The sequence below is a fragment of the Anas platyrhynchos genome, chromosome 2 (assembly GCF_047663525.1).
Source record: "Anas platyrhynchos isolate ZD024472 breed Pekin duck chromosome 2, IASCAAS_PekinDuck_T2T, whole genome shotgun sequence".
NCBI classification, from domain to species: Eukaryota; Metazoa; Chordata; class Aves; order Anseriformes; family Anatidae; genus Anas; species Anas platyrhynchos.
In genome coordinates, this window is record NC_092588.1 from 110,944,134 (window position 1) to 110,971,657 (window position 27,524).

The 27,524-nt window shown below is 42.5% G+C and overlaps 1 protein-coding gene across 7 annotated transcripts in view; it reads right to left on the bottom strand.

Annotated features, from left to right (window-relative positions):
* The window catches only part of KIAA0319 (KIAA0319 ortholog), a 51,652-nt gene that overhangs the window by 15,939 nt on the left and 8,189 nt on the right, over positions 1–27,524 (bottom strand). For 4 of the 7 annotated variants that reach the window (XM_038173933.2, XM_038173934.2, XM_072033342.1 and 1 more), the window contains exons 2-14: positions 27,111–27,272; positions 19,575–20,350; positions 15,872–16,055; positions 13,566–13,670; positions 12,821–12,918; positions 12,364–12,451; positions 11,728–11,820; positions 10,785–10,917; positions 7,112–7,340; positions 5,593–5,716; positions 2,896–3,028; positions 1,865–2,013; positions 472–623 (exon numbers count right to left, since the gene is read on the bottom strand). In XM_038173933.2, the coding sequence (XP_038029861.1) occupies positions 472–623; positions 1,865–2,013; positions 2,896–3,028; positions 5,593–5,716; positions 7,112–7,340; positions 10,785–10,917; positions 11,728–11,820; positions 12,364–12,451; positions 12,821–12,918; positions 13,566–13,670; positions 15,872–16,055; positions 19,575–20,350; positions 27,111–27,159 (2,313 nt within the window). In that variant the 5' untranslated portion in view covers positions 27,160–27,272. Of the gene's footprint in view, positions 1–471; positions 624–1,864; positions 2,014–2,895; positions 3,029–5,592; positions 5,717–7,111; positions 7,341–10,784; positions 10,918–11,727; positions 11,821–12,363; positions 12,452–12,820; positions 12,919–13,565; positions 13,671–15,871; positions 16,056–19,574; positions 20,351–20,828; positions 20,852–27,110; positions 27,273–27,524 lie in introns of those variants that run through there. The other 3 variants (XM_038173930.2, XM_072033343.1, XM_027451208.3) reach the window with 2 other exon arrangements.

Genomic DNA, 27,524 nt, shown 5'->3' on the forward strand with positions numbered 1-27,524 from the left:
CAGCACTATCTACTCATCCAGCACTAAACACCATTGTTATTATAACAAACTGGCTATCTCACCTCATCTGGTACTAGACAAAATTCCTTCATATATATTGGCACTTCTCATGATCTTAGAGCCTTCCTGTTTTGGAATACCTGGATTTCAGATTATTTTCTTTCAAACACGTTAGCTCATTACTATCACTGATTAGTAGTGAAGGGTCATGACTTTATTTTTCTGTCTCAAGTCTTTCCCAACCAAATCTAGACTGCTGCAGTCCTCTTAACTAAGATATTCAACAGCTGTACTTGTAAACACCACCAGGCTTCTTGAACCAAAGCATTAGAGAGAGCTGGGAAGACAAACCAGAAATAGATAACATCCCTCTCATAGCAGCTCATGAGTCGTTATCTGCTTGCCCTGCTGCAGTGAAGCTACATGCATAATTCAAAATTTGACTCCAGTTAAAGCCTTCAAGAAACTTACCCCAGCTGCTGGGCTTTGACCATCCCGAATCCACAAATATGACACAATCCCCTGGTCATCGGAAGATCTTGAGCCATCCAAGGTAATAGAGTTATTGGGAAGCACCAGCACATGCTTCCCTCCAGCATGTGCCCGGGGTGGACTGTTGTTTTCTAGCCATAAAAATAGTGGAGGAAAAGGATTTGCTTTCAAATCATGTGAGATGTGACATGCAATTGCCAATACACCCACACTGCAATACTCTACCTGATGATTAGAGACAGTAGCAAGAGAATCTTGTGCCAAATGGATGGGGAAATGATGAGTGAGTGTACAGAATTTGGCTCTGAGATTATTGTAATCTAACAAAAGCAGAGCTGCACCACAAGTAGAATAGCAACAAGAAACACCATCCAAAAAGATCTTTTACAAAAAGCATTGTGGGATACTCTATTTACAGTCTCACAATAACATCAGATTATCTCAGTCAAACAATTTTTTTTCTATCTGCTTAGAAGCACAGCCTAGCATGACATCACGACGCCAGGCTCTTCTCTCCTCCAGAAACCATCACTCAGTTCTTAATAGAGGCTTGCGTAAAGCCCTTACATTTTCACAATGTCTATATTAAAGCAAAGTGTCTCTACTAGTAAATACAGTTCCCAAATGCTTTTTGCTCATTGTAAGCAATGAAGTTAGAGCATGCATTGGAAGTACGGCCAAAAACACCAGAGAAACACAAAACCATTTTCTTTCTAGAAGCCAGACATCACTGGACTTTTTTAACTGATAAAACAGAGTTCCAGAAAGCTGTGACACTGAACAGAATACCTCACTGGTCTGAATATTAGGTTGGATATAAATCATTACACTTCAGGCAGATGTCCAGTGCACTGGCTCTGTGCTTCAGAACAGCACAGTTCTCTGTGACAGAGGCAATCTCCTTGCCTCTTCCTAATCAGCCAGGTTAAAACATAACTGTTTAGCAAAATCAAAATAAATACAAGTCTTTTAATGTTAAGTTTTAAAGTAGAAATTGGCATATTATGAAACCTCATTTCTTGGATGAGACTTAAAAGTGAGTAAAATTGCTTTTCTGATCAAAGCTTAACTTTAAGAGTAGAATTAAAACATATCCTCTTATGGAACTAGAGTCATTATGGTCAAATATTTTGGAGTATTTTTATTACACCTAATTCTGCATGTATTTAACTTGGACAACAATGTAGGAAGTGAATCCGTTTTACCAGTTAATCTCATTACTCCTTTATTACAAAATGACGGCAACTCTTCTTGAGCACCCTTGAAACATGACAACAAATGCATTATCTGTTCCAATTTCTGTTACATTGTCAGTGATTGAATTAACTGGCAAATCGCCTACCACATCCTAAGCAGCAGCAACTAGGCTTACCTTCCTTCACAGTAATAGACAGCACAGATGCACTGCTTAAACCCTGCTGGTCTTTTACTGTCAGCCTGAAGCGATAGGTGCCAACCCGTAGACCAGTCACAGTTGCTACTGCTTTGTCACCGTTTTCCATTTGTACAAAGCTTGGCCCACTGAAACAAAACATCTCATGAAAAATAATTCTGCAAAGCCAGACAAATTTTTCTCTCAGCAGCATCACTCACACCATTTGCCATTATGGATACTGGGGTTCTACCACTTCTACAAGCACTGATAAGAGAATTATAACAAAGAATTTAGATCAAAATTTATAATTCAGTCTTCTGCAAACTTTGAAAACATTCAACCAACATATACCCTGTAATTAGAAGAGCACAAAATGGAGCCCAAGAGTCCAGCCTCCTTGCTGAACTATTCCATAAAAGCATGCAAATGCTGTTGGTCTAACAGCCGCTTACAACAAGGCCAGGGTGCCACCAAACCTCTTTCTGTACCACGGACAGGACAGTGGCTAATACCTTCATCCTGTTATTAAGGATCAATTAGCTTGATCCTTACTACAAACTTCTATAAAGTATTTTCAATCATTATTCAAGAGTGTTTTAGTCATCGACTAATGAAAGCTCAGGATAAATAGATTGTGATTTTACTTTGTTATTCAACAAATAGAAGTGACTGAGAAAACACTTGACAGTAGAAAAAAAAAAAAAGAGTACATTATAGGGAAGTACCAAAGTACCATTACAGGAAAGTACCCAAGCCTGTTACTCACTTTATTGTGAGATTTATTGAGTTTATGTAACTTTTTCATAAAATAACTTTGTAACTCAAGATGATACAGAGAAAAACATAGGCAGGCCAATTTGGACATAAATTATTGTCTCTCACCCTATTACCACCTGAGAAAGAAAAGCCTCAAAGCAGTTTTCAAATACTGCGTCACCCAACACAACTGCTTAAGAGGCTCTGGAACTCAAGCACTTTCACTTTGTATTTTATTTTTAAACCAGAGATAGTCATCTCTCTCTAGATACCTGATATTTTCCCAGTGATAGAAGACAATGCCTTGGTCATCTTGGCTTCTGCTTCCATCCAGTGTTGTACTTTCTACTGGGAAGGTCAACTCCTTGTCAGGGCCAGCCACTGCTATTGGAGGACTGTTATTTTCTGTAAAAATAATATTTAGTGCATCACATTTGCTGCACCATCAGGGACTGTCAATCAGAGGAAAGATTTTACACAGAATATTAGATCACAAGCCTTGTATATATGCTCAAAGGTGTAAATCATGAAATGGCTGAGGTTGGAAGGGACCTCTGGAGGTCATCTGGTCCAACCAACCTGCTCAGGGAAGGACACCTAGAGCGGATGGCCCAGGACCATGTCCAGACTGCTTCCAAAGATACCAAAGAGGGAGTTTCTACAACCTATCTGCACAATCTGTGCCAGTGCTTCGTCACCAACCTGTACAGTAAAGTGCTTCTTGATGACACCTCCTGTGTTCCAGGTTCTGCCCACTGCCTCTTGTCCTGTCACTGGGCACTCTTCTTTCAGGTATTTATAGACATTGGTAAGATACCCCTGAACCTCCTCTTCTCCAGGCTGAACAGTCCCAGGTCTCTCAGCCTCTCCTTACAGGAGAGATGCTCCACTCCCTTCATCACCTTTGTGGCCATTCATTGTACTCTCTCCAGTAGTTCCATATCTCTCTTGTGGAGCCCAGACCTGGACATATTGCTCTACTGGCAGCCTCACCAACACTGACAGGTAATTAATTACCTGTTGGTGATACTGGCTGAATCTACTAATGTAGCCAAGAATGCCATTAGCCTTCTTTGTGGCAAGGGCACACTGCTGATTCATGTTCAATTTGGTGTCCACCAGGAGCCCCAAGCCATTTTCTGCGAAGTTGCTTTTCAGCTGGGTGACGCCCAGAACATAATGGTGCCTGGGGTCATTCCTCCCCAAGGTACAGGACTCCACACTTCTCCTTGTTGAATTTCATGAAATTTGTCAGCCCACCTCTCCAGCTGTCTAGTTCCCTCTGGATGGCTACGTGACCCTCTGGTGAGACACACCCATTTTTTTTTTTTAAATCATCCACAAATTTACTGAGGGTGCACTCTACCTCATTGTCCAGATCATTTGTGAAGTTCTTGAACAGGACAGGACCTAATACCATGTGGTACTCTGATCATTACAGGCCTCCATCTAGGCTTTGCACCAGTGACCACTACCCTCTGGGCTCAGCCATTCAGCCAGTTTTCAACCTACCTCACTGCCTACTCTCTCCTTATAAAATAGGGTGGTCATCTCATCACAGAAGCTCATCAGGCTGGTCACGTATGACTTCCCCTTGGTGAATCCACACTGACTGCTCCTGATGATTTTCTTATCCTTCATGTGCTTGCAAATGGCTTCCAGGGTTAGGTGTTCCACCACCTTCCCATAGATACACTTGTGAGTCACACATCTAATATGCTCAACCCAGCAAAAAGCGCTAGGTGGGAGAAATGAGCTCTGTAACAAGCCAAATTCCACAGCAAGTTCTCCCTTTTTCACAGTCACACTCCATGAACTTTACAGTCCACTCAGTACATCGTATCAGAATGTTCTATGACAAGAGCAGTGTGGTATTGATCTAGTTCCACCACTGTGACCCTTTCAAACTACCCACGTGAATATGGTTCTTTACCTTAAAAGAACTGACACAGGTTTCCTGCTGCTCAATGTCAGTGCAATGCCACTAACCTAACATCAGTTTCAAGCCTTTGAATATTTAGTGCAGAAACATAACCTATTAGGCTGTTTTCAACCTTTGCTGTTGTGGCATGGTGATCCACGAACACTACCATTTTCCTGAATATTTACTTTCCCTTAGACCTGCCTTCAGCAATAGCTCCTTCCCATTTCCACACTATCACCAATCTAAAAGGCACCACCATATGATGTACTTGAGATTTATCTTCCTGATTTCTCCATTAAATGCCCGTTATAAAGTTTCCCCAGAAGGGGCCATCTACAAAAAGCTGTAGAATAAGCAACACCGGGGAGACACCACATTGCTCTATAGTAGAATATGAAACCTTCAGAAAAGGCCACTTTGGATGTGAAAATCTACAACAGGCAAACATAACTCTCTCCCCCACCCACATCCCCATTTAAAAAAACAGTAAAAGTAAAAAAAAATATAAAAAACGGCCTGGTCCATTTGGACCTGTTCATCATTCAGCTTCCAAATCTAAACAACCAAGTGAAAGAAGCAGTTTTTGAAAACTACTCGCTTGACTTTCCCCCCCTTAGAACATGCAACAGAATTCTAGGGAGAATTCATATCACACAAGGGTTCTTCAAGAACTACAAAACAGTAAGAAAATTGAGTAAAACATTGATTGATATATCGAACACCTTTGCAAAACAGATTTTGCAGGATATTAAACTGAGAGCTACATTTTAGTTGTTAGAAGTACACTCAAACATCTCTGTGCAGGGTGCCTTACATAATCAGGCTGGTGGGAGCCTTCAGGATCACCATCCGGACTTTCTGCAGTTCTGTTCTATTGTTTGCTTTGATAGAAAATGGAGGTGGAAGAGTCCTTGATGCAGGGATACCGGCTGTTCAGACTGCCACCTGAGTGGTGCAATGCAGGGAGATGAGGTATTTGAGGCTGGTGCTAAGGCATCAGGCTGGTCCACCCCGAGGGACCCAGACATGCCTGCAGTCAACTTACCAGGCTGTACTATCAGAGTGACCTCAGCTGTGGAGCGCTGCCTTGCCGAGTCTGTGACAGTCAGCTGGAAAGTATAATCTCCTTCCTGCATTGCAGATAACTGGAGGTACGGAGTCCGCACTCCCTACACAGCAGGGAGGGGGGAGGGTAGAGGAAGAGAGATGGATACAGAAAAGCTCAAAACATCTTAGAGAGCAAACGTGGAGGAAAAACAAAATTTGTTTTAATTCACAATAATAATAATTCACTGCTTGAGCAAGCAGTGGAAGCACCTTGCAGACAAAGAGTAGACTTAAAATTTGATGCACAGATGTCATATACCCAATATTGCAGCTGTCTACCAACTCAGAGACCTATATAGAGACAGTAAACCTTAATTTCTTATGTTACTATAATCGCTGCATTATTTCTGGACAACAGTAATTGTAACGAACACATGGGAAACTAACTTTCTCAATTAGCAAATTAAACACCAATGAAAGATACTATAAAATTATTAAAAAAAAAATCATGACATCGATTAACATAATATTTATTTATGAAAGACAGTTAAACACATAAACAAGTAATTAAATGCAAAAGCATACTTGACTTATATATAAACTCACAATAAGGCTAGGCCCAGCTGTATGTTCTTTTGCTAACAGCATTTAAAGCATATCTCATGAGAAACAAAAATCACAATTTCCTTCTTCATCAATTGCAATTATCGTCTTTTCCAGGGAAGTCTCGTGTGAACTAAAGGATATGGAGCAGATCCACCTGGAAACTCTGCTAAGGAGCATGGAAAATAAGAAGGTGATTGGTGACAGTGAACATGGCTTCACTAAGGGCAAATCGTGCCTGACAAATCTGGTGGCCTTCTACAGCGGGGTTACAGCATTGGTGGAAAAGGGAAGAGCAACTGATGTCATCTAACTGAAAACTGTTACTGACTTCAATTCTCAGATTTAAAAAATACAGTAAAAGAAAAAATAAATACGCCACCATAAAAGAGCATAAAATCATTTTGCCTTCATAGGAAACTCATGTTTTAGTGAGCATAAAAAACACCAAACAGTGTGAACTGTTAGAAAGCTGACAGAAGTCTTGTGATCTTTCATTCAAAAACCAGAGTTCTTTCTCAGGCGCTACTTTCTCCAGGAAGACAAACTGTTTAAAGAAGATGCTGATTACCACTACCTTCTCTCAAAAACAGTTTGTGGCAAGTCTAGCCTCTCAGAAGATGCAAACCTGTGGAGCAGGTAATAGGGTTCATGGTCAGAGCAAATTCTCATACTCCCAGGGAACAAACAATAGCAAGAAGGAGAAATGACAATAAAGCATGAAAGAAAAAAAAAAAAAAGTGATGATGAGAAGGAATTAGAAGTAATATCTGAAAAAGCTGAATACCTCAGAGAGAAACAGCAACACTCTGGGTATTTTAGTACTCCTGAATAGTTACTTTTGTATGTGTTTCTTCATAGAAAGGCAAAGATAAAAGAGCGTTCTAATACTACATAAAGAGAGATAGACATACCTGCATTGCTACCACCTTGCCTTTGCTTTTGGGACTGAGTGACCACTCATAGCTGACAATTTCATGGTCATCACTGCTCTGGTTTCCATTCAGTGTGATGAAGTTTTGGGGCAAGGTGACTGCCTGATTAGGTCCTGCATTAGCAATAGGTGGGTAATCCACTGGTTTGTTGACAGTCAGAGATGCAATTGTGGAGTTGGCTGCTCCATCTGAATCAATCACTGTGAGCCTACAATAGGAAAAAACAATATTGGAAATTGTTAGACCAGACTGCTGCTAAGTTATAAGGTCAAAAATTCACATTTTTCTGGTATGTGAAGAGAGCAAAATCGATACGTAAACCAGAGTCGCTGATCTAGATTATATGAACTTCTGCTTCAGAAAGACTTGAACTAAGGCTGGAAAGAAACTCAGAAGTCTGATTTTCAACAACATATTACAACCTAAAAAAAAAAAAAAGGCCTAGCTATTCTGGATCCCAGATAAAAACTGTTCCCTGCAACCAACAGCAACTCCATCATTTCAAATAGCTTTTGCTACAAAACCTTCAAAGTTTTCGTCAGTAAAAAACAGGATTTCATTCACTGGCTATACTCCAACAGCCCCTGTTAATAACTACACCCAGAACAATTCTGAGTGTTCAGAAAGTCTGTTTGTCATAGCACAAAAACAGCTTGTAACTTCTTATTTCTTTGTAACATGCTGCTACTAATATTAATGGACTTTACCATCAGCTCTGATTTTGGAAGGAGACATCAAGTGACAAAACTAAATGTAGCACAGGGTTTAAACAATCACTATTGCCTTTCAGAAACACAGTGGCAAATTACCTAAAAGTGAGAGACTTGAAAGCGATGACAGACTGACCTCCACAGTGGGGTAATCAACTACATCTCTAATGAACTGCTGTTGCAACTACTGTATACAGCTGAACATATGGAAGGGAATCACTCCTGAAGCCTTCCACAAGTGAGAACAAAACTAGTGCTCCTTAGTCCTCTCATTAGGGAATGCATACTTTTGCAGTGGATGCTCAGCCATGTGTGTCAGGAGTCCTGGATTTTGTTTTCCAACTAATTTCCTGTGAGCTTGAACAGTAGAGTACATAGCCTGTTCAAGTACCTCATCCTCTCCTAAAGGCACATGAATATAGGAAGTGATTTCTTAATTCCCTTGTGTGCAGAATACACTTAACAGCACTGCTTGTAAGTGAACTCTGTCCTTTTCAATAGAGGAAAGGTAATCTTACTCTCACTTCTGCCACTGTACAGCATGGCACAACTCCAGTAAAGAACAGAGAAATGGAAGCTGAAGCAATTTTTCGTGATGCCTGTGCAAAGCACCATGTTTCACATACATGTACACCGGTCATCAGCAGGCTTCCACATTCTGCTGATGCTACACTGATATCTGATGTATCCACTTGCAGGCTGTTACCTACTGGCAGCCAAGGCTGGTTCAGTGGAAAGCACACAGGTACAGGATGAGGCTTTAAATTAAGAAGTCCAGAAAATGAACCCTGATTTTAATTAAAGCACACAGGACTGCAAACATTGCTTCTGTTGTCTGGACAAAATCCAGTGGATTTTGCAAGGATTAATTGGAAGAAAATAACAGCAAAGCAATGGCTTTTAGAAAGAACAGAATTACTCTTATAAAATCAGCACACCACATCGCCTTGCAAAGATCAGTCTCCCAGTACTGTTCTGTCTGCCACCACCACTCAGGGGATGACTTTCACATCCTGACTGCAGTCTCATGTCAGGACATTTGCCAAGTTCTAAGCTGAAAAGAAATAAAAGATGTTCTCTCCCACTTACTGTTGCAGGAAGTGGGAGGTTATTTCATTTTATTTCATTTCTTATGCAAAACGAGGTGTCACTTTGTGCTGCAAAGCATCATCACACCAGTATCACAAAATCACAGCAAGCACTTCTTAATGAAACTGGTCCCTATCTCTCTCTACTGTGCAAAATGAAGGTGAAGAGCATACAGAAAAAAAATGAAGCTCTTTAAGGAGGTAGACATGAGCTCAAAACCAAACAAACATTTAATCATTAAGATTGGAAAAGACCTCCATGATCATCCAGTCCAACCATCCCCCTACCACCAATGTTGCCCACTAAACCATTTCCTGAAACTCCAGGTCCAACCTTTCCTTTAACACTCCCATGGACAGTGACTCCAGGTGACTCCACCACCTCCCTTGGCAACCTGTTTCAATGCCTGACTGCTCTTTCTGAGAAATCTCTCCTGTTTCCAACCTGAACCTCCCCTGGCACAACTTGAGGCCATTCCCTGTAGTCCTATCACTGGTTATCTGCGAGAAGAGGCTGAACCCCAGCTCCCCACACCTTCCTTTCAGGCAGTTGTAGAGAGCAATAAGGTCTCCCCTGAACCTCCTCTTCTCCAGACTAAACAACCCCAGTTCCCTCAGCTGCTCCTCACAGCACTTGTGCTCCAGGCCCTTCACCAGCTTCATAGACCTTCTCTGGACACGTTCCAGGGCCTCCATGTCCTTTCTTGTACTGGGGGGCCCAAAACGGAACACAGTACTTGAGGTGTGACCTCACCAGAGCAGAGTACAAGGGAATGATCACCTCCCTGGTCCTGCTGGCCACACTGTTTCTGATACAAGCCAGAATGCCGCTGGCCTTCCTGGCCACCTGGGCACACTGCTGGCTCATGTCCAGGTGAGCACTGACCAACACCCCCAGATCCCTTTCCTGTGCACAGCTTTCCAGCTACTCTCCCCCAAGCCTGCATGGGGTTGTTGTGGCCAGCACTTAGCCATGCTGAATCTCATCCCATTGGCCCCTGCCCATCGACCCAACCTGTCCAGGTCTCTCTGCAGGGCCTTCCTACCCTCCAGCAGAGTGACGCTTCCCCCAGTTTGGTGTCATCTGTAAACTTACTGAGGGTGCACTCAATTCCCTCATCCAAATCATCAATAAAGATATTAAAGAGGATGGGGCCCCAACACCCACCCCTGGGGAACACCATTCATGACCTGCTCGATTTCACTCTGTTCATCACCACTCTCTGGGCCCAGCCGTCCAGGCAGTTTTTAACCCAGCAAAGAGTGTACCTGTCCGAGCCATGGACTGCCAGCTTCTCCAGGAGAATACTGTGGGAGACTGTGTCAAAAGCCTTGCTGAAGTCTAGGCAGACTGCGTCAGCCTTTCCCTCATCCACCAGGAGGGTCACCCAGTCATAGAAGTAGATTAGGTTAGTCAGGCAGGACTTGCCTTTCATGAACCCATGCTGACTGGCCCTGATCACCCCACTGGTATTGTGTGATTGCATTCAAGATGACCTGTTCCATTGGCTTTCCTGGTATCAAGGTCAGGCTGACAGGCCTGAAGTTCCCCAGGTCCTCCTTACAACTCTTCTTATAAATGGGCGTCACATTAGCAAGTCTCCAGTCATCCAGGATCTCTCCAGAAAACCAAGACCGCTGATAGATGGTGGAAAGCGGCCCAGCAATCACATCCTCCAACTCCCTCAGCACCCTTGGGTGGATCCCATCTGGCTCAATGGACTTGTGAGAGTACAGGTGGAGTAGCAGGTCTGTAACTCTTTCCACCTGAATCATGGGGGGTTTCTTCAGTTCATCTAGCTGACATCAAAGAAAGACTTATAACCTGAAAAGGAAGTATCCATGCAGGCATACCTGAAAGTGTAGTTTCCAGGAACAAGCTTAGACAAGTGCAAGACAGGTGTGTCAGCAGACGCCTTCTGCTCTCGCAAAGGGCCTTTAATTTCCTCCCAGTGATAACTCACTATCTTCATATCATCTATACTTTCTACATGAATTAAAGAAAAACATATCAGTATATTGTAACAATAGCTTGTATGAATACTAAAGTCTCTCATGAACTTATCCCTAACCAATGTTCTATAATAATCTTTACAAGCATATTCAAACAGTTTGTGTACCACAGCTATTGAATGACACATTATGAGTTACATTTTGTTTGCTCTACCATAAAAAAATATATATTCTTCACGCACAGATAAAGTTAATCTCAGTCAGATTCACTGGACATGAAAGTAGAATGACTACATATTCCCATTTGTTTTTTCTTGGTAAATACAAAAATGTAAACCTTCGCTTAACTTCAAAACAAGCTCACAGACATCTCATTGTATCTTACATGACAGGTGTCTGCAATGAACCCAGACTGGCACAGAGGCCCATAATGGGGATTCCAGGAAGGACAGGAAAATACTTTAAGATCATATGCTGTTTGGATGTAGCAGCTTCTAACACACTGCCCAAGTTGAAGGCTGGATTTTTATAGTCTTGACACGTACTGCTTGATTTTATTTATTTAAACACAATCAAATCACATTTTCTGTAGCTAGGCAGAACAGCAGAAAGAAAGAACTTCAAAGTACAGCTCATTCTAGAACCAATATTATTCAGCCTCATACCATACAAACATTTTATCTAATTATCTTTTTAAAAATCATTCATAATTGGACTTGAATTCTCAATGTGAATCATGATCCAGGGAACTTCTGTGAGTACACTGCAAAGGAATTTCATTTATTACTGATAAACAGTAGTGTTCTAACTGTATATTAAAAATACAGGTTGGTCTAGTACATACGACTGCCATCAATGAAGGTGGAAGTTGTAGGCAAAGAAACTTCTTGTACTTTGGGTGAAGCAACTGCTACAGGTGGCTGATTAACTCTGATTGCTGTAAGAAAGACAGGGAAAGCATTGTGAAGATCCAGGCAAAGATAATCTGGTAACTCTAAAAATCAACAGTCCCCAGTGATCCAAGTCTAGGATTGACAGCTGTCCAGCATCTGCAGTTCTTTTTGGACAAGGGACAGAGAAGGTTACTGAAGAGCAGTGCACTTAGGCCAACAGTCTTCTGCTGCAGCCACTTTTATCTGGTATAATTTAGACAGACCTGTGCACTGTAACTTACAGCTACAGCCTGTTCACTGCCTACTTGCTGATCCTAGTTTTAGTGGAGAAAGGGACCACAGAAGGTGTCACGATGCCTTCTCAGGTCTTGACGCAGGAGGGCACAGGCTAGAGAGCACTTAAATGCAGTAAGCAGGATCCTCAGCTGCACTTACTTACAATGGTTTAAAGACAGCAAGACATGAATTACACCTCTGCATGATTGTACTACTAGATGTCTTTGGCAGACAATAACTGACAGACTACTACAAAGACAGATAATACTACTAGAGTTGAAGAAATTAATTATTTTAGCCAGCTGATTTACCTGGTTTGACAGTGACATTTACAAAACCTTCTCCAAAGGCATTTTCACCAGAAACCGTCACTTTGAAGGCATAAAGTCCCACCGATAACTGAGACATACACAGAACAAATCCAGTTACATGGTGAAATATACAGATGCAATCTGCATACAATCTGTTAATTGTGTTGTAAACGTAGAAAAATCTTGATATAAAAGGAACTCTAGGTTTCAAATAAGCACATACATGAAAGGCACTGGTTACTGCCATAAGGTGAGGAATACTTTGGAATTTTTACTCCATCTCAGAAAATTATGAGAGCACTCTGAAAGAGGCATTTCTGGAAATCTGAAAAAGAACTGTTGACACATGCAAGTGAAGACAACTGAGAGTAATTGGAATTCCTCAAATAAAGGTACTCTTCATTACAGGTTAAATTCCTGTACACACTGCATGGGCCTGAACTTACAGCTCACTTACATGAGACAGCTTCAGCGTCTGGGTGTACCTGTGCTCCATTTCACCACCATAGTCAGCAGGGTGACTGATTAAGCTCCACTCATAGGTGTAGGCTGTTTCTAAGACCAATAACATAGTGTAAGAATAATCAGCTCTGCCTTCAAGATAAGCCCAAGAAGCAAAGAAATTAAGTTCACCAGTCAGCTAAAATGCTGCAGCAGGAAACTATGACTGCAATTATTTGAGCCAGCAAAATGAAGTGTTATGAATACAAGTTAAGCTTCCACAGTGTGCTGTAACTTGGTAAAGTAGCAACGAAGTTAACAGCCTTTACAAATAAGTTTAAAAACCAGCTTCATCTGTAGCTGTGTAAAACATTCACCACCTATAAAATACACATTCTTTGCTGCTGCAGTGCAAAAACTGGTAGTTTTAAGGTAAATGTTGTGTTCAGAACCTAGTTCTTCACACCTCTGCTTAACAACAAGACGCTGCAACCTTAGCCACATCATCTTTTGGTAGAAATCATCGGCTTTCTTACTGAATCATTTGGCTAATTAGTTCAAGTTCTGAAAATACAAGCCACTCCAAAATCTCTAAAATCCAAAGGAGAAAATGCTCTCTGCAGATGAAACCACAAAAAAGGTAGAAGGAGAATATTAGATTTTATTCTAAAGCAGGAACATTCACATCAATTGGGACTAATCTACATTTACAGGCTAGTAGTGCGTGAGCATCTCCTGTATGGCAAGGCCATTCAACTCACCTGTAGGCGGTGGCGGGACAACAAAGGCATTCAGTTCAACCTCATTTTTGGGTAGCATCACTTGTATGTTATCTCCAGCAGATACAACAAGTTCTTTTACTATATCTAAGACAGAATGAGTACATTATGTTTATAAAGATGAAGACACAAAATTTATATCCATCGCAAGTATTATTTGCAATGGATTAAGTAAAATTTGACAAATGCTCTGCAATGAATAGGCAAATATAAATAAAAAAATCCTGATACATAATCAATTAATAATCTGTCATAATCATGACTACAGCTCCTTCACCTTTTACTGATCTATTCAAGACAATTTTCTTCCACAAATATGAAATATTCACCTACACTCACCTGCTTTAGACAGATGAGTTCTGATTTTTCTTGTATACCACAGTTAACATTTCTCTGCATAAAGAATTATGCATTTTTTTAATATTTGGTTGAAAGTACAGGAGTTCAAACATGTACAACAACAAAAGACAAAAAGGAGCCATCAGCACCAGAGGAATCTTCATTAAACTTCATTAAGTAACATAGTCCATCCTAAAACCGGTGTCATGACTTTTCTCCACCAACAAGCTTCTATGTTTGTGTGGCACTTGAATAGGCATGCCTAACTGTCCAGCTCATCGTGTCACTTTTAAAAATTCTGCTACTGCAGCAGAGTTATTTCCTTGCTAAACTGCACAGTCTGTCTACATGTCATCCAGGAACACCCTCACAGTTCTCATCTGTGCAAATTCTTTTCTCTTCCCCAAATGCTGAAGTCTACAAACCCAAGCCCCAACAGAAACATCCCAAAGCACATCTTCAAGCAACATTCTCATAGACCTGTTTTTAAAAGGTTTTAAATGTGTTCCTGACTACAGGGAGTCTACAGAATAAAGGTACTCCAAAAGCAACACTCACTAGTATCTACATGTAAGTGTCCAACTTTTACATGATGAGCAAGAGACTACTCAGCTGTGGCAGCTGATGGGTGTAAAAAGGGATGAAGCAAAAAGGTTATGCTGACAGTACACTTTCTGTTGCTGCTACTTAAATGTGAGGGTCCAGAATTGCTCGTGGAAGTTGCCCTTGACAACAGTGGAGGTTTGTGCTTCTAAAAAATCTTTTCACTTCCACATGTGATGAGAACAAAATGGCTAGGTGAAGGTGATGACCAAAGCAGGAGGAGGGACTGTCTCCTAAACTGAGACAGTAGGGCTGTGCAAAGCAATTTGAGGAAATCCTTGCGTAAAGCAGTACTTCCAGTGAGATTCATCACAACCTTTCCTTCAGCTGCTTCTTCCAAGCTGCTTCTTCCAAGAGGACTTTTCTGAGTCCTCTTCAGCCTCCTCCTGTGAGGGAAGAGGAGGAGCTGCCTAGTCAACACTCAGTGGTAATGATGACCCATTGTCTTGGAGAGGATCCCTCTTGAAGCTTGTCTCCTTTTGTTATCTCCTACTGCTATCCTGGCTGGCATGTTTTAGTTTGGCAGAATGTGCTAGGAATGTCCCAAACCAGACTTGCTCCACCAAGAAGCAAAGGGCTTAGCTCTCCCTGTCCCTCAGGAGCACAGAAGAGCACACAACTGCGATTCCCTGGTTCTTGTGATCCTTCTAACCCTTTGTCAGGGCACATAGGAATGCAGGAAACTCTGCATGAGAAAAGAGATAGCCTAACATATACACAGAATTTAATGCAACTACACAGGGCAGAGCAATTAAACACATATTTTTCAAAATAAGAACTTTTCCTCTGTAGCTGGAAGCCTTCTTCCAGGTTTGAAATTAGAGTAAAATATTTTTTCAGGATGAAGTGGCCACGTTCTCCTCTATTAAGGGTTGGGCTTCCTCATGTCCCACCTGCTCTGCTTCATGATACTGTACCACTATACATGGTGGGAACCCTACTGATGAGTTTCTGAGAGCAAGCAATATTTTGCAGTCACACAAAAACAGAAGAGTGGCTAGAGGAAACTACTGTGTAACTCCAGGAAGTATTATGTATTTCTCACCAATAAAAAAAAAAAATAACCTGTTAAGAAAATGCTCTTAATTTGCTTTTAACTTTACTGCATTTAATTGAGTTATAATTTCCCACTGATGTTAGGCTTGGTCAGAATTTTTCCTCAGAAAGAACAAGCTGAAGGTTCTTGAGTTTGCACTGTAGGACTACATGCTTGAGGTGGGATGATGTTGCAGTTGGATAAAGAGCTTATAACAACAGGATGAAAGCTTGACAGTAGTAAAAGCTATCCCAACCTGCTGTCCAACCTGCAGGTACCCCTCAGATCTCCAGCCATGTTGAAGTATTACCTGCTTTAGGAGCAGTAGCAGGAGTTGGGAACTGCTGCATGGGCTCAGATGGCACAATATTAGTGGGAAGCAGCACGACCCCACCTTCGGTGATGTTCTCTGGGGCCACTGTGGGAGTCTGGGTTTTCTCTGACACACCTGGGGAGAATTCCACTTCGTCTGAAAGAAGGGAATGCGTAGGAACCTGCAAAATGAGTTATTGAGTGTCATTTATGACTTGTATTTCACATTTATAGATTCACAGGTACGCTTTTCTTTAAACAGCATGTTGGGTTTGCCTGATTTATGTAGTGTGGTGGTTTCACTCAGCTGGGCAGCTGAACTCCACTACAACTGCTCTCTCATTCCCCCTTCTCAAATGGAAAGGAGGAGAAAATATGATGAAAAGGGTTCAAGGGTTGAGATAAAGACAGGGAGATCGCTCAACATAGGCAAAGCAGACTCAGTATAAGGACATTAATAAAATTTATTACTTGTTGCTAACAAGATAGAGCAGTGAGAAACAATCAAAAAAACAAACTCCAATATCTTCTCCCCCATCCGCCTTTTTCTACCTCCTCCCCCGAGCAGTGCAGGGAAATGGGGACTGGGTGCTCCGGTCAATCCATGAAGCTTCATCTCCGCTGCTCCTTCATGTCACTCTCTGCCACCTGGTCCATGGGCCGCAGCCTCCTCCAGGCCACATCCACCTGCTCCACCGGGGGCTCCTCCACCCATGGGGGGGCTGCAGCGTGGAGATCTGCTCCATGTGGGACCCCTGGGCTGCAGGGGGACAGCCTGCTCCACCAGGGGCCTCTCCACAGGCTGCAGGGAAACTGCTGCTGCCTGCCTGGAGCACCTCCTGCAGCACTCACCTTGGGGGCTGCAGGGCTGCTTCTCACTCCTCACTCTCCTAGCTGCAGTTGTGCAGCAGTTTTTTTCTCCTTTCTTAAATCTGCTCTCACAAAGGTCCAATCAGCATCGCTGCGGACAGCAGCAGGTCCCTTTTGGAACCAGCTGAAACTGGCCCTTATCTAACATGGGGCAGCTTCTGGATTCTTCCCGCAGAAGCCACCCCCACAGCCCACCCACTACCAAAATCTTGCCACATAAACTAAGTATATTCAATCATAAAGTTTTATTCATATGCAAAGTATCTACCAAATATTTTTTTTTTTAATCAGACCATGCATGAAACACTATTTTTTTTCCAAGTTTTATATTCAGAGCAATTGTCAAAATAATAAAGTAGTAACAGAATAGTAGGGCAGATCTAGACGTAGTCATAACCCTTTAAAAGCCAATAATCATTGCAGACTTTACCAATGTTCTCTCTGAGTGCACACACACAACAGGATCCTTGCCTCTCCTACTACATCTGCTCAGTCCAGGATTCACTCGTGAATTTCTTTCACATTCTTTCCTCACTACCAATGAAGTGCCTCCATCCCACATCTTCAAAAAAGATTTTCTTTACCGTGCTTTGACAAAGAAAACGGTTTCTTTGCCTTCCAAATTCAATAGAAATCTACTGTTCTGAGCATCCTTTGGCTTTTTTCCTCTCCTGGTGTCAAGAGTTGGAGTTGATGATCCTTAAGGGTCCCTTCCAACTCAGGATATTCTATGATTCTATGTTGTTTTGCGCCTCTGTGAGAGCATATTTAAGACAGGGAAAAAAAAAGCTGCGCCACACAGCAGCTGGGAGAGTGAGAGGAGTGAGGAACGGCCTTGCAGGCACCAAGGTCAGTGAAGAAGGAAGGGGGTGAGGTTCTCCAGGCGCCGGAGCAGAAGTCCCCTGCGGCCTGTGGTGAGGACCATGGTGAAGCAGGATGTCCCCCTGCAGCCCATGGAGTACCACGGTGGAGCAGGGTTCCACGCTGCAGCCCGTGGAGGAGACCACGGTGGAGCAGATGAACCTGCACCAACGGAGGCTGCCGCCTGTGGAAGACCCCTGCCAGAGCAGATTCCAGGCCAGACCTGTAGCCCGTGGAGAGGAGACCACGCAGGAGCAGGTGACCTGACAGGCGCTGCTGCCCATGGGGGACCCAGGTTGGAGCAGTTTGCTCCTGAGGGATGGACCCCGTGGTACAGACCCATATCTGGAGCAGCTCTGGAAGAGCTGCTGCCTGTGGGAAGCCCACGCCAGATCAGTTCATCAAGGACTGCATCCCGTGGGAGGGACCCCACAGCACAGGGGACGAGAGTGACCAAGAAGGAGCAGCAGAGAAGAAGCGCTGTAGACTGACCATAACCCCCATTCCCCCGTGCCGCTCGGGGGGGGAGGAGGTGGAAGAGGGTGGATGAGGGGGGGGGGAAGGTGCTTTTGGTTTCTTTCCTTTGTTTCTCACTTCTCTAGCTTGTTAGTAATAAGCAATAAATCTTACTATCTCCCTATGCAGAGTCTGTTTTGCCCGTTACAATAATTACTGCGTGATCTTCTCGTCCTTATCTCAACCCTTGAGCCCTTTTCACATATTTTCTCCCCATTCCTCTTTGAGGAGGGGGAGTGAGAGAGCGGCTGAGGTGGAGCTCGGCTGCCCACTCGAGCGGAACCACGACAAGCAGCACCTCTCATGTTCCTCACAGCACTCCCAGAGCCGTCCCAAGAATCACAGTTCTCAGGATACCTAGATCTCAAAGCAGAGTCCAGAAACTGCTGCATCTCTAGGCTGTGATGGCATCCAGATGTTCTCCATGCCTACACTTCTGCCACTTTGGTCATACCCTCCAAGAACCTCAGATATCATGGATTTCAAGCAACTTCCTTGTTTTCATGTCTCTTTCTTCCCTGCAACAATGGCAATAAATTGTCATTTTTACAGCAAGAGAGAGGCTGCTGTTGGTTACAAAGCCTGATGGAATTTAGGGCAATCAAGACAACACCATGTAATTTTTACTTTTTCCCCCTCAGTTTTGGGGATGAGTCAAACCCAGCATGATGACTTTACGGCCCATTTCAATTTTCCCACTGATCCCACTCTTTTCTGCAGGAGACAGAGACCCTTTAGAAATGCTCTAACCCATTGGCATAAATAGAGAACAAGTGCATGTCTTAGATATCTAAATTAGGCTTTATGTACTTAACAGATATTTAACTTAGGTTCTTTATTTATTATTGCCAGAGTCAAGGAAAGGAATCTGAGAACAAAAACTTATCCAATTTACACCATTGTATGTCGTGGTCCAAAGAAACCACCGTTCCTTCCCTTAAGTACCTTGACTCTTTCTCACATTTTAAAAGCATTATCAAAGTTATTTATTCAGCGCCATTACATCTGTAACACCATTAGGCATTTAGTAACATGAAACCATAGAACATGCTAAATTTGATTGATAGAGTAACTGATGCTTACCGGTCTTGCTCTGTGGATGCTGGTGGGCACTACTACTGCTGAACTTACTACTTGGATTTGGATCACCAAGTGTCAGAAGGGCAGAATACCAAAATATTTCTATTAAGACAGGTTCAAGCCTACTGATCTGAATAATTCCAAGGAAACCCCACAGCACCCTAGAAGCAGCTCTGCTCCTTATTATCTGATAGAGAAGCGTCCTTCAGCAATTTATCTGCCTATTAAGACAACCCCTTCAGTGTTCTCTACACTATAACAAGACTAAGTCATTTGAATTTTATGGTTACATTATAAAACAATCTAACTTGATTCATCAAAAGAATTGTGAAGTGGCCTCACCATACTGCCTGTTTCTTGAGGGGCACACGTACCTCTTCTTGCAAAGCATCATTGGGTTGTGCAAGCAGCTGAACAGCTGCTCTGCTTCCAGGTGTCTTCCCAGGTAATGGTGTAATCTCTGGGAGAGAAGACAACCTCTCTATGTAGTGCTGTTCACTAACAGAGCTCGCTTCAGAGCTGTTTTTATTCAGAAGGCCTTCCACTTTTACAGCTTCCCCTTCCTTTTCAGGAAAGTCTTCCTGATTATCTCCATCATCAACCACTGAAGAGTTGAAACCATTTTCACCTGCCACCATCAGGCCCCAGTCAGCATAATCCGTGCTCTCCTTCTGTTCATGTTTGATGCTCACTTGGAATGGGTCCTGCTCCAAGTCTTTATAGTCATCCATGTATTCAGGTATCTCCTCAAGGCTGAGATCTTTGCCAAGCAAAGACAGCTCCTTCAGGCTACTCACTTCCTCAGATGGCTCATTCTGGCGTCCCACAGAGTGGACCATGCTTGGGATCACCTGTCCAAATCCCAGCAGCGAGGCTGGCCTCTGAGAAGGCCTCAGCACAAAGATTAGATAGGACTTCACTGTTTCAATTTTTTTAGGTTCACAGTTCTCTTTGTGTTGGCAGTTCACAATGTAACAGCGCCGTTCAAACATCCAGGACAAGTCACAACCCGAGAGGTCACAGCACGCTGTGATGCAGTCAGACACTGACGTAGCATGAGGAACTCGCATAATTTTAGCAGTCTCTAAGTTGGGAGATATTACTGCACCTGCATACGTGGCTCCTTCTCTGCATTGCTCACAATAGGAACCTGAAACAATAAAACCAGCATGAGGTACAACACTACAACCAAACCATAATATTGTTTTTGATGTCCAAAAAGCACTTATGTCAGGAGAGAAGATAGGTAGTACCCAGCTTATACAAACTCATTTAACTGATGTCACCACTACTTTTCTTTTAGTATGTCCATTTGCAGTAGTATTTGTACTTAGGATTTTTCAGTGTAGGATCTCTATTTTATCACGTGTTTCTTATTGGCTGGATCCAAATACAAATGCCAGCATAAAGAGACCAAAGTCATCTGTGAATAGTTAAAAACAGAGCAGGGAACAACAAAAAAAAAGAGGTACTGTGATACTCCTCATAACACAGGGGGAAAAAATAAGTTTTAAAACAAAAACAAGAAGCAGTAACATCTCATTGTTTCATTTGAGTGAGAAGGAAGCTAAGATCTCCACTTGAGAAACATGTCATCTCACTCAAACTTCATAAAAGCTGTCTCATACCAATGTAAATGCTGGACTTGATAATACAAGATACAGGGGCAGGGAGGGGAATTGAATTCTCAAAGTTTTGCTGCTTTAACCATTCATGTGAAATCCCAAGAGCTTGTTCCAGCGCTGAGAATCTTTATACCTTCACTGCAAAGGAAGGAATCTTTTAGTATGACATCCGAATTATTTTCATAGCATAGAGATTACAAGTACAAAATACCTAAATCAAGTATGAATTGACATAATGTACATCTGAATCAATATTTAACATTTTTCCATGTACTATGACCGCTGTTCAAAATTCCTCTCCAAAATGCAACTTTAATCTGGTCATGCTTCAAAAAAATATTTAGTAAAACATGCACATTCTTCTTAACATGGTTTTCAACCAGGCTTGCTATCTCAGCCAGTGAAAACAAGATGCCACCACTGTGGAGCTAATACAGCAATGGAAAACCAACTTTGATTTGCCTGCCTTGCACGTCATTAACAAAGCTGTCAGCGGAGTACTGGTGGCAGAAAGCTCATTTATAGCATATTATAGCATAGCGCAGATAAAAAGAAGATAGTTTAATGGATTACATCTCGTCAGAGATTCAGCAAATCTCCTACATATGCAAGCATACCCAACAACCACACCACAGCTAACCCACTCCTGGGCTGAACTGCGGTTCACAACATACCGCCTGTGTCCAGCTACTGGACTACCTGGAGAGCATCATACTGCCTGGGATGAACGCGCAGCTTGCAAGACAGATTAAGTGCAGTGTGAGACACTCACAGCACCCCAGACTGTTCCCAACTGACCTATCACCCTAAAGGACAAGCTGACAGGACAGCCTGCCATTCAACCACTGACTTCTCTCCACTCCACTCAAACAACATAGCAAAAAATATAGAGCAGGCAAAATTTTATGATGGTTTTGCAGAGCTGGCTATTTAGGATCAGGAAAAGCAATTTTCTTTTTTCTTTTTTATGTTTTGTTTTTAAATTCACTTGCTTGCAATTAGGTATAGTTGAATAGGAAGCTGACAAAAAGGATTAACAGCTTCAAGTACTGTTTTTCTGACTCTAGCTACTCCTTCATGGAGCTGGGAGGCTGACTAGTCTTCCACTTTTCAGATTCAGTGAGAAATCTACTCAAGCAAACAGGAACTTATAATAACCTAGCCTAATAACCCATACATGAAGCACCTTTACCTGCACCCAGAAGATGCATGATTTGTGCACTTTTTCTTACACGTGCCATAAAGCTATTTCTTCCACATTTCCTTTCACCTCCAAGAACACAAAACCCTGGCAAAGACCATGAGCTGCCATCACAAATTGTTCCTTTAAGTTGATGGGGCACCCAGAGGAGCTGGAGCACCTCCCAACAAGAGGAATAAAAAGATCTGCACACAGGGCTATGATCTTACTGGGATCACAGAGATGTGGGGGGACAGCTGCTGCAGCTAGAATATTGCAATGGATGCTCTTTAGGAAGGACAGTCTAGGAAAACAAGGAAGGGGTGTTGCCCTTAATGTAAGTGAGCAGCTGCAGTGGGCAGAGCTCTGCATGGGGACAGATGAGGAGCTGACAGAGCTTGTGGGTTAGCGTTAAACAGAGGACTGGGAAAAGTGACCTCACAGCAGTATGGCTGCTACACACCACCTGACCAGGCAGAAATCCTCTAGGTACTGTTTTAATCCTTTCCCTTCTTTAGCTCATCATTGAAGGAGAAAGTGACTAACCAATTAAAAGAAATTTGAAAGTATAATTATTTTTTTGTTCAGAAAAGACTGACCAGAAATTTTTAGAGACAAGACTCACCAACTGGAATAATCCAAGCTCTAGCCTTGGGCCAGACTTACAGCTTGATGTCAAGCAAAGCTTCAAATCTCATTCTGCCACTTTCAGATTGATATACCAGCTATGATATTGTAGTCAGCCTCCCACAAAATTTATGGTGTTTCATTATCTGCAGAGAGAAACTTGTCCACAATGCTCCTAAGACAATGCATGACTTTGAACCTAAATCTCCCAGCCAAGTGTCCTAGACACAAACCTTAGCCATCCCCTTCTCATAAACAAAGTGTCAGATGGCCTTCATTTCATCCTGATGAGAAATGGAACGAACTTTATGATAGATGATTTCTATACAATGGGAAAATTATTTCCCAGCCAGCTCTAAATTAAATCTAACTGTAATCCTGTACTGTAATATGAAAGTAATCAGTTTCACCTCTTGCTTCACCTAGAGCTATACCTAACTGAGATAAATGCTAGCAGTAACTGGGCAAAAGTGGGCAAATAAAGGGAGGCTAGATCAGCCTGACACGAGGTGCGTCTATTAATTGTGTTCAGATGGGAAATACAAGATCTACTTCTACTGAACTTCATCTTAACTCTAATTTCACATTCCCCTTTCTCTCACCCCCAATCTCCAGACTGCAAAGGGCTCAAGTAAAATGTAGCTTGCCCTTTCTTATTTACAGAGTATTTTCTGAAAGCGACACGTGAAATGTCACATAGTGACATTTGTGTCTGCTAAAACACTCCCATAACAGGTAGCAAGGCAATATTTTTTCCTTCTGTCAGATGGACTCAGAAATTAAAGCACTCATCTACTCCGAACAGTCCTTGCCAAAAAAGCATCATGCAATTTCTGAAGCATGCATTCAGGTTACCAACAAAAATAATACTTCCCTTTATGAGCCCTGAAAGCCCTCTGGTGCCCAGACCATCAGTAGTCTACAAGTTCTGTAAGCATTACATGCCTGCAGTAGGACAGTGCCAACACATCCACAGATCTAGTTAAGTGAGCTGGTTAGCTTGCCTGCCCCTCAAAAAATATAATAAAAAAGCAGCAAACCAAACTAAGAACTAGTCACACTATGGAATATAGCTTCATTTTAAAGGGATTCCTTCCTTTAGTGAAGAAACACCAACATCCTTCTTCAAGCTGCACACCACCACTCTCATCTCCTGCTTACACGAGCCCTCTCATTTCAAGAGCCCTGGAGGAGCCCAGCTGGTCCTCTACCACAGCAGGCAAGACACCATCCTGCTTGGCTGGGCAAGGGGACTACCTGCAAAACCTAATGGAGGCTCTCTGCTCTCTCTGGCAGGTTCACAGAAAAACTTAACACTTTGCCCTGGTTTCAGCTGGCTTCATTTTCTCCACAGTGGCTGGTGTATGCCATGTTTCGGATTTAGGAGAAAAATACTGTTGATAACACACTGATGGTTTTGTTGTTGCAGAGGTACTTAGTGGTACTCTGTGGCACTTAGCTGCCTGCTGGGGTTAAACCACAGCCAAGAGGCACAGTGCACTAACACCTGTATGACACTAATACCTATTGCCACAGTCAGCTTAAGCCTCCCAAGAAGCATTAGTCAAGGTCACTGGTACATATCTGGGTTCATTAGGTGATCTGCCTACTGTTCTAGTTTTGTTTTTCATCAAAACCAATTGAACATTAGCCAAAAACCATCACACACAAAATAAACAAATAAATGGCATCTAAGTAAGAGAGCCCCCTGCTCGTGCAGGGACACCTAGAGCAGGTTGCCCGGGACCGTGTTCAGATGGCTTTTGAAGATCTCCAAGGAGGGAGACTCCACTATCTCTCTGGGCAACCTGACCCACCACCCGTTCTTGTTTCCTGATACTCAGACAGAGCCTCCCGTGTTCCAGGTTGCACCAATTGCCTCTTGTCCTGGCACTGGACACCACTAAGAACCTGGTTCTGTCCTTTTTGTACCCTCCTTTCAGATATTTGCACTGGTAAGATAGCCCTGAGACTCCTCTTCTCTAGGCTGAACAGTCCCAGCTCTCTCAGCCTTTCCATGTAGGAGAGATGCTCTACCTTCACCATCTTTGTGGCCATTCATTGGGCTTCCTCCAGTATTTCCACATCTTTTGTACTGAGTAGACCACATTAACTCCTTTTGACAAACCAAAGCATTTATTATTCAGTATCTTTCTGAAGAAATTCACTAATAAGCCTGTTTCTCTGTTCCTTCTCAAGGATGCAATGTTAAACCTCTCTTCTATTAAATCTGCCTTCTTGTTATCTGAGTTAAAACGAGTGGTAAAAAAAAATACTTGGTATAAAAAAATGGAACAGATGGAGGTCTTAAAAGATTCCTCTTTTCTTCCTGCATTTCTCCTTCCACCTGCTCCCCTTATTTATTTTAGGGGAAAGAAAAAGTAGTCTTCAGAAGCACAAGCTCATTTGCAGAGAAAAACTGCGGAGCAAACATCTAGTAGCTTCTCAAACCTGAGACAATTCACATTTCAAATTGCACACAGGAAAAAGTCCTTTTGATGTAACAAAGGTGAGCATCTACTCACAAATTTCAGCAAACATATTCTGGAAATCAGTGAGTACCTTCCAGTTCAGAGTTGATCTTAATTGGATGGAAAATGCCAGCAAATTATTGAGATGTAAATAAATGGAGGGATGATACTACAATGCTTAGCCTTTAAACACTGTGTGCTTGTACCTGATACAGGGAGAAGCTGAGAATACAGCCAGCAGTCTGGGTGTAATGGTCTTGGTCTCAGATTAATCAAGAGAAGGCAGCAAAATTGCAACTAAAGAATAAGAACAATACTTTCCATGTGCACAAGGAGGACATGCTAACAATTAATATCATCAAAAGCCCAAAACTGTGACATTCTTAACAACCAAAATTCAGCATTTACTGCACATTACTACTTTCTACTGAAGGTTGTGTATGGGGTGGGATTTCTGTTGTTGGGTTGGTGAGGTTTTTTTGGTTGTGTTTTGTTCTCCCCCCTTTTCCCCTCCTCCTCAAGATACTGGCATGGACACTACAGCAGATAATCAGCATCTCATAGGAGAATTATTTTATTTTTTTTCATTATTACTTACAAAGGGTACAGTTACTGTTTAGTAAAAACAAACAAAAAAAAACACTCTGTTCTATGTTCTGCTAAAAAACTTGGCAGGGTAAGATCCTCAGGGCAATCCTAATGACTGCTCCAGAACAGCTACCAGCATACCTGTAGTTAATGCCTACCCCCCATTTCCAAATTCAACAATCAGTTTAAGCCTAAACACAGAGGCAAGGCTCTCCCTCATTAAAAAAGCCAATTCTTTTTATATTACAGGATGGGTAAGACAAATAACTGAATACTATTTTCTTAATTCCTGCTAATTAAGAAAATAGTTTAATAAAATACTGCTTTGTGGCCCTCCTCTGGACTTGTTTTAAGAGGTCCGTGCCCTTCTTGTGCTGGGGGCCCCAGAGCTGAGCACAGTACTCCATGTGGGGTCTCAGGAGAGCAGAGCAGAGGGTAAGAAGCACCTCCCTTTACATGCTAGATACACTTCTTTTGATGCAGCCCAGCATATGGTTGGTTTTCCAGGCTGTAAGTGCACATTGTCAGCTCACGTTGAGCTTCTCATCAGCCTGCACCCCCAGGCCCTTCTCCTCAAGGCTGCTCTCAAACCACCCATCACTCAGCCTCTATTCACGTTTGGGATTACACCAACCCACGTGCAGGACACTTGGCCCTGCTGAACTTTGTGAGATTCACTTGGGCCCACCTGTCAAGCCTGTCAGTATCCCTCATTATGGCCTCCCTTCCCTCCAGCGTGTCAACTACACAACTCAGCCTGGTGTTGTCCATGAACTTGCTGAGGGTGCACTGTCCATGTCACTGACAAAGATGTTATGCAATATTGGTCCCAATACAAACCCCAGTGGGACACCACCCATCACTGGACTTCACCTAGAAATCGCATCAATCATTCTTCATCTGATTATGGAAATAATTGCTGTATTTCTGTGGCTGAAGCAGAAACCTACATGACTTTCTTGTGGTCTTTAAAAGGAAATACGTGTCTGAAGATGGAATGAAGAGGTGGAAAACGTGAGCAAATCCATTTCTGCTTCTCACATGTCAACCATCCTATGATACTTCAGAGCAAAAAAGGCAGCTTAGACCACAAACAATTAATCACTGCTAAACCTCTGTCCTGCAAGAGAAAGAGAAGGAAAACTCCTGCAACTCTTCCTCTATTGCCTCTTGCCCCATGCATCTCCTCTGAAACAGCCACACTGAAATTGTCTCCAAACAGTCACTCAAAAAAAAAATGCATTGCTCCTTTGCAACTGACTGCCAGTTATGAAGCTGTACCTTATGAGAACTCACTGAAGAGCCACAAGATTTCCCAGCTCGTCTTATTCATATTTCATTCACTCCAGCGTTCACACTCTAGGAGCATTTGCTTCACTCATTCTGCATGACTCAGATACACAAGAAGCAAACTCCTACCTGTTATTGCCCATAGTAACAGGCAGAGAACACCAAGTCCAAATGCCATGCTGCACCCAGAGGGCAGTGACAACTGCTTTTCCAACCAGCTGCGTGGAAATTATAGGACTTGATGTCGGTTTCCTCTAATATTGTTTAATACCCTGCTGTGGCCGTGAAGCACTGCAACAGACAGCACAGGAAGAAACAGGTCAGATGTGAGCATCAATTAGAACGTCACAGTAAAAGCAAACAGACAGGTTAAACACAGGCTTCATTATTACTTCCTGACTGAGGACACAGTAGATTAGGCAAGGTGAAGATGCAGAACAAATTACCTACCTGGAAGTCTCATTCTCTAGAGATACAGAAATGTTCAAGATAGATTGGTCTCCTGGACTTCCTAACTAACTAAGCAATCATGGACATTATCAA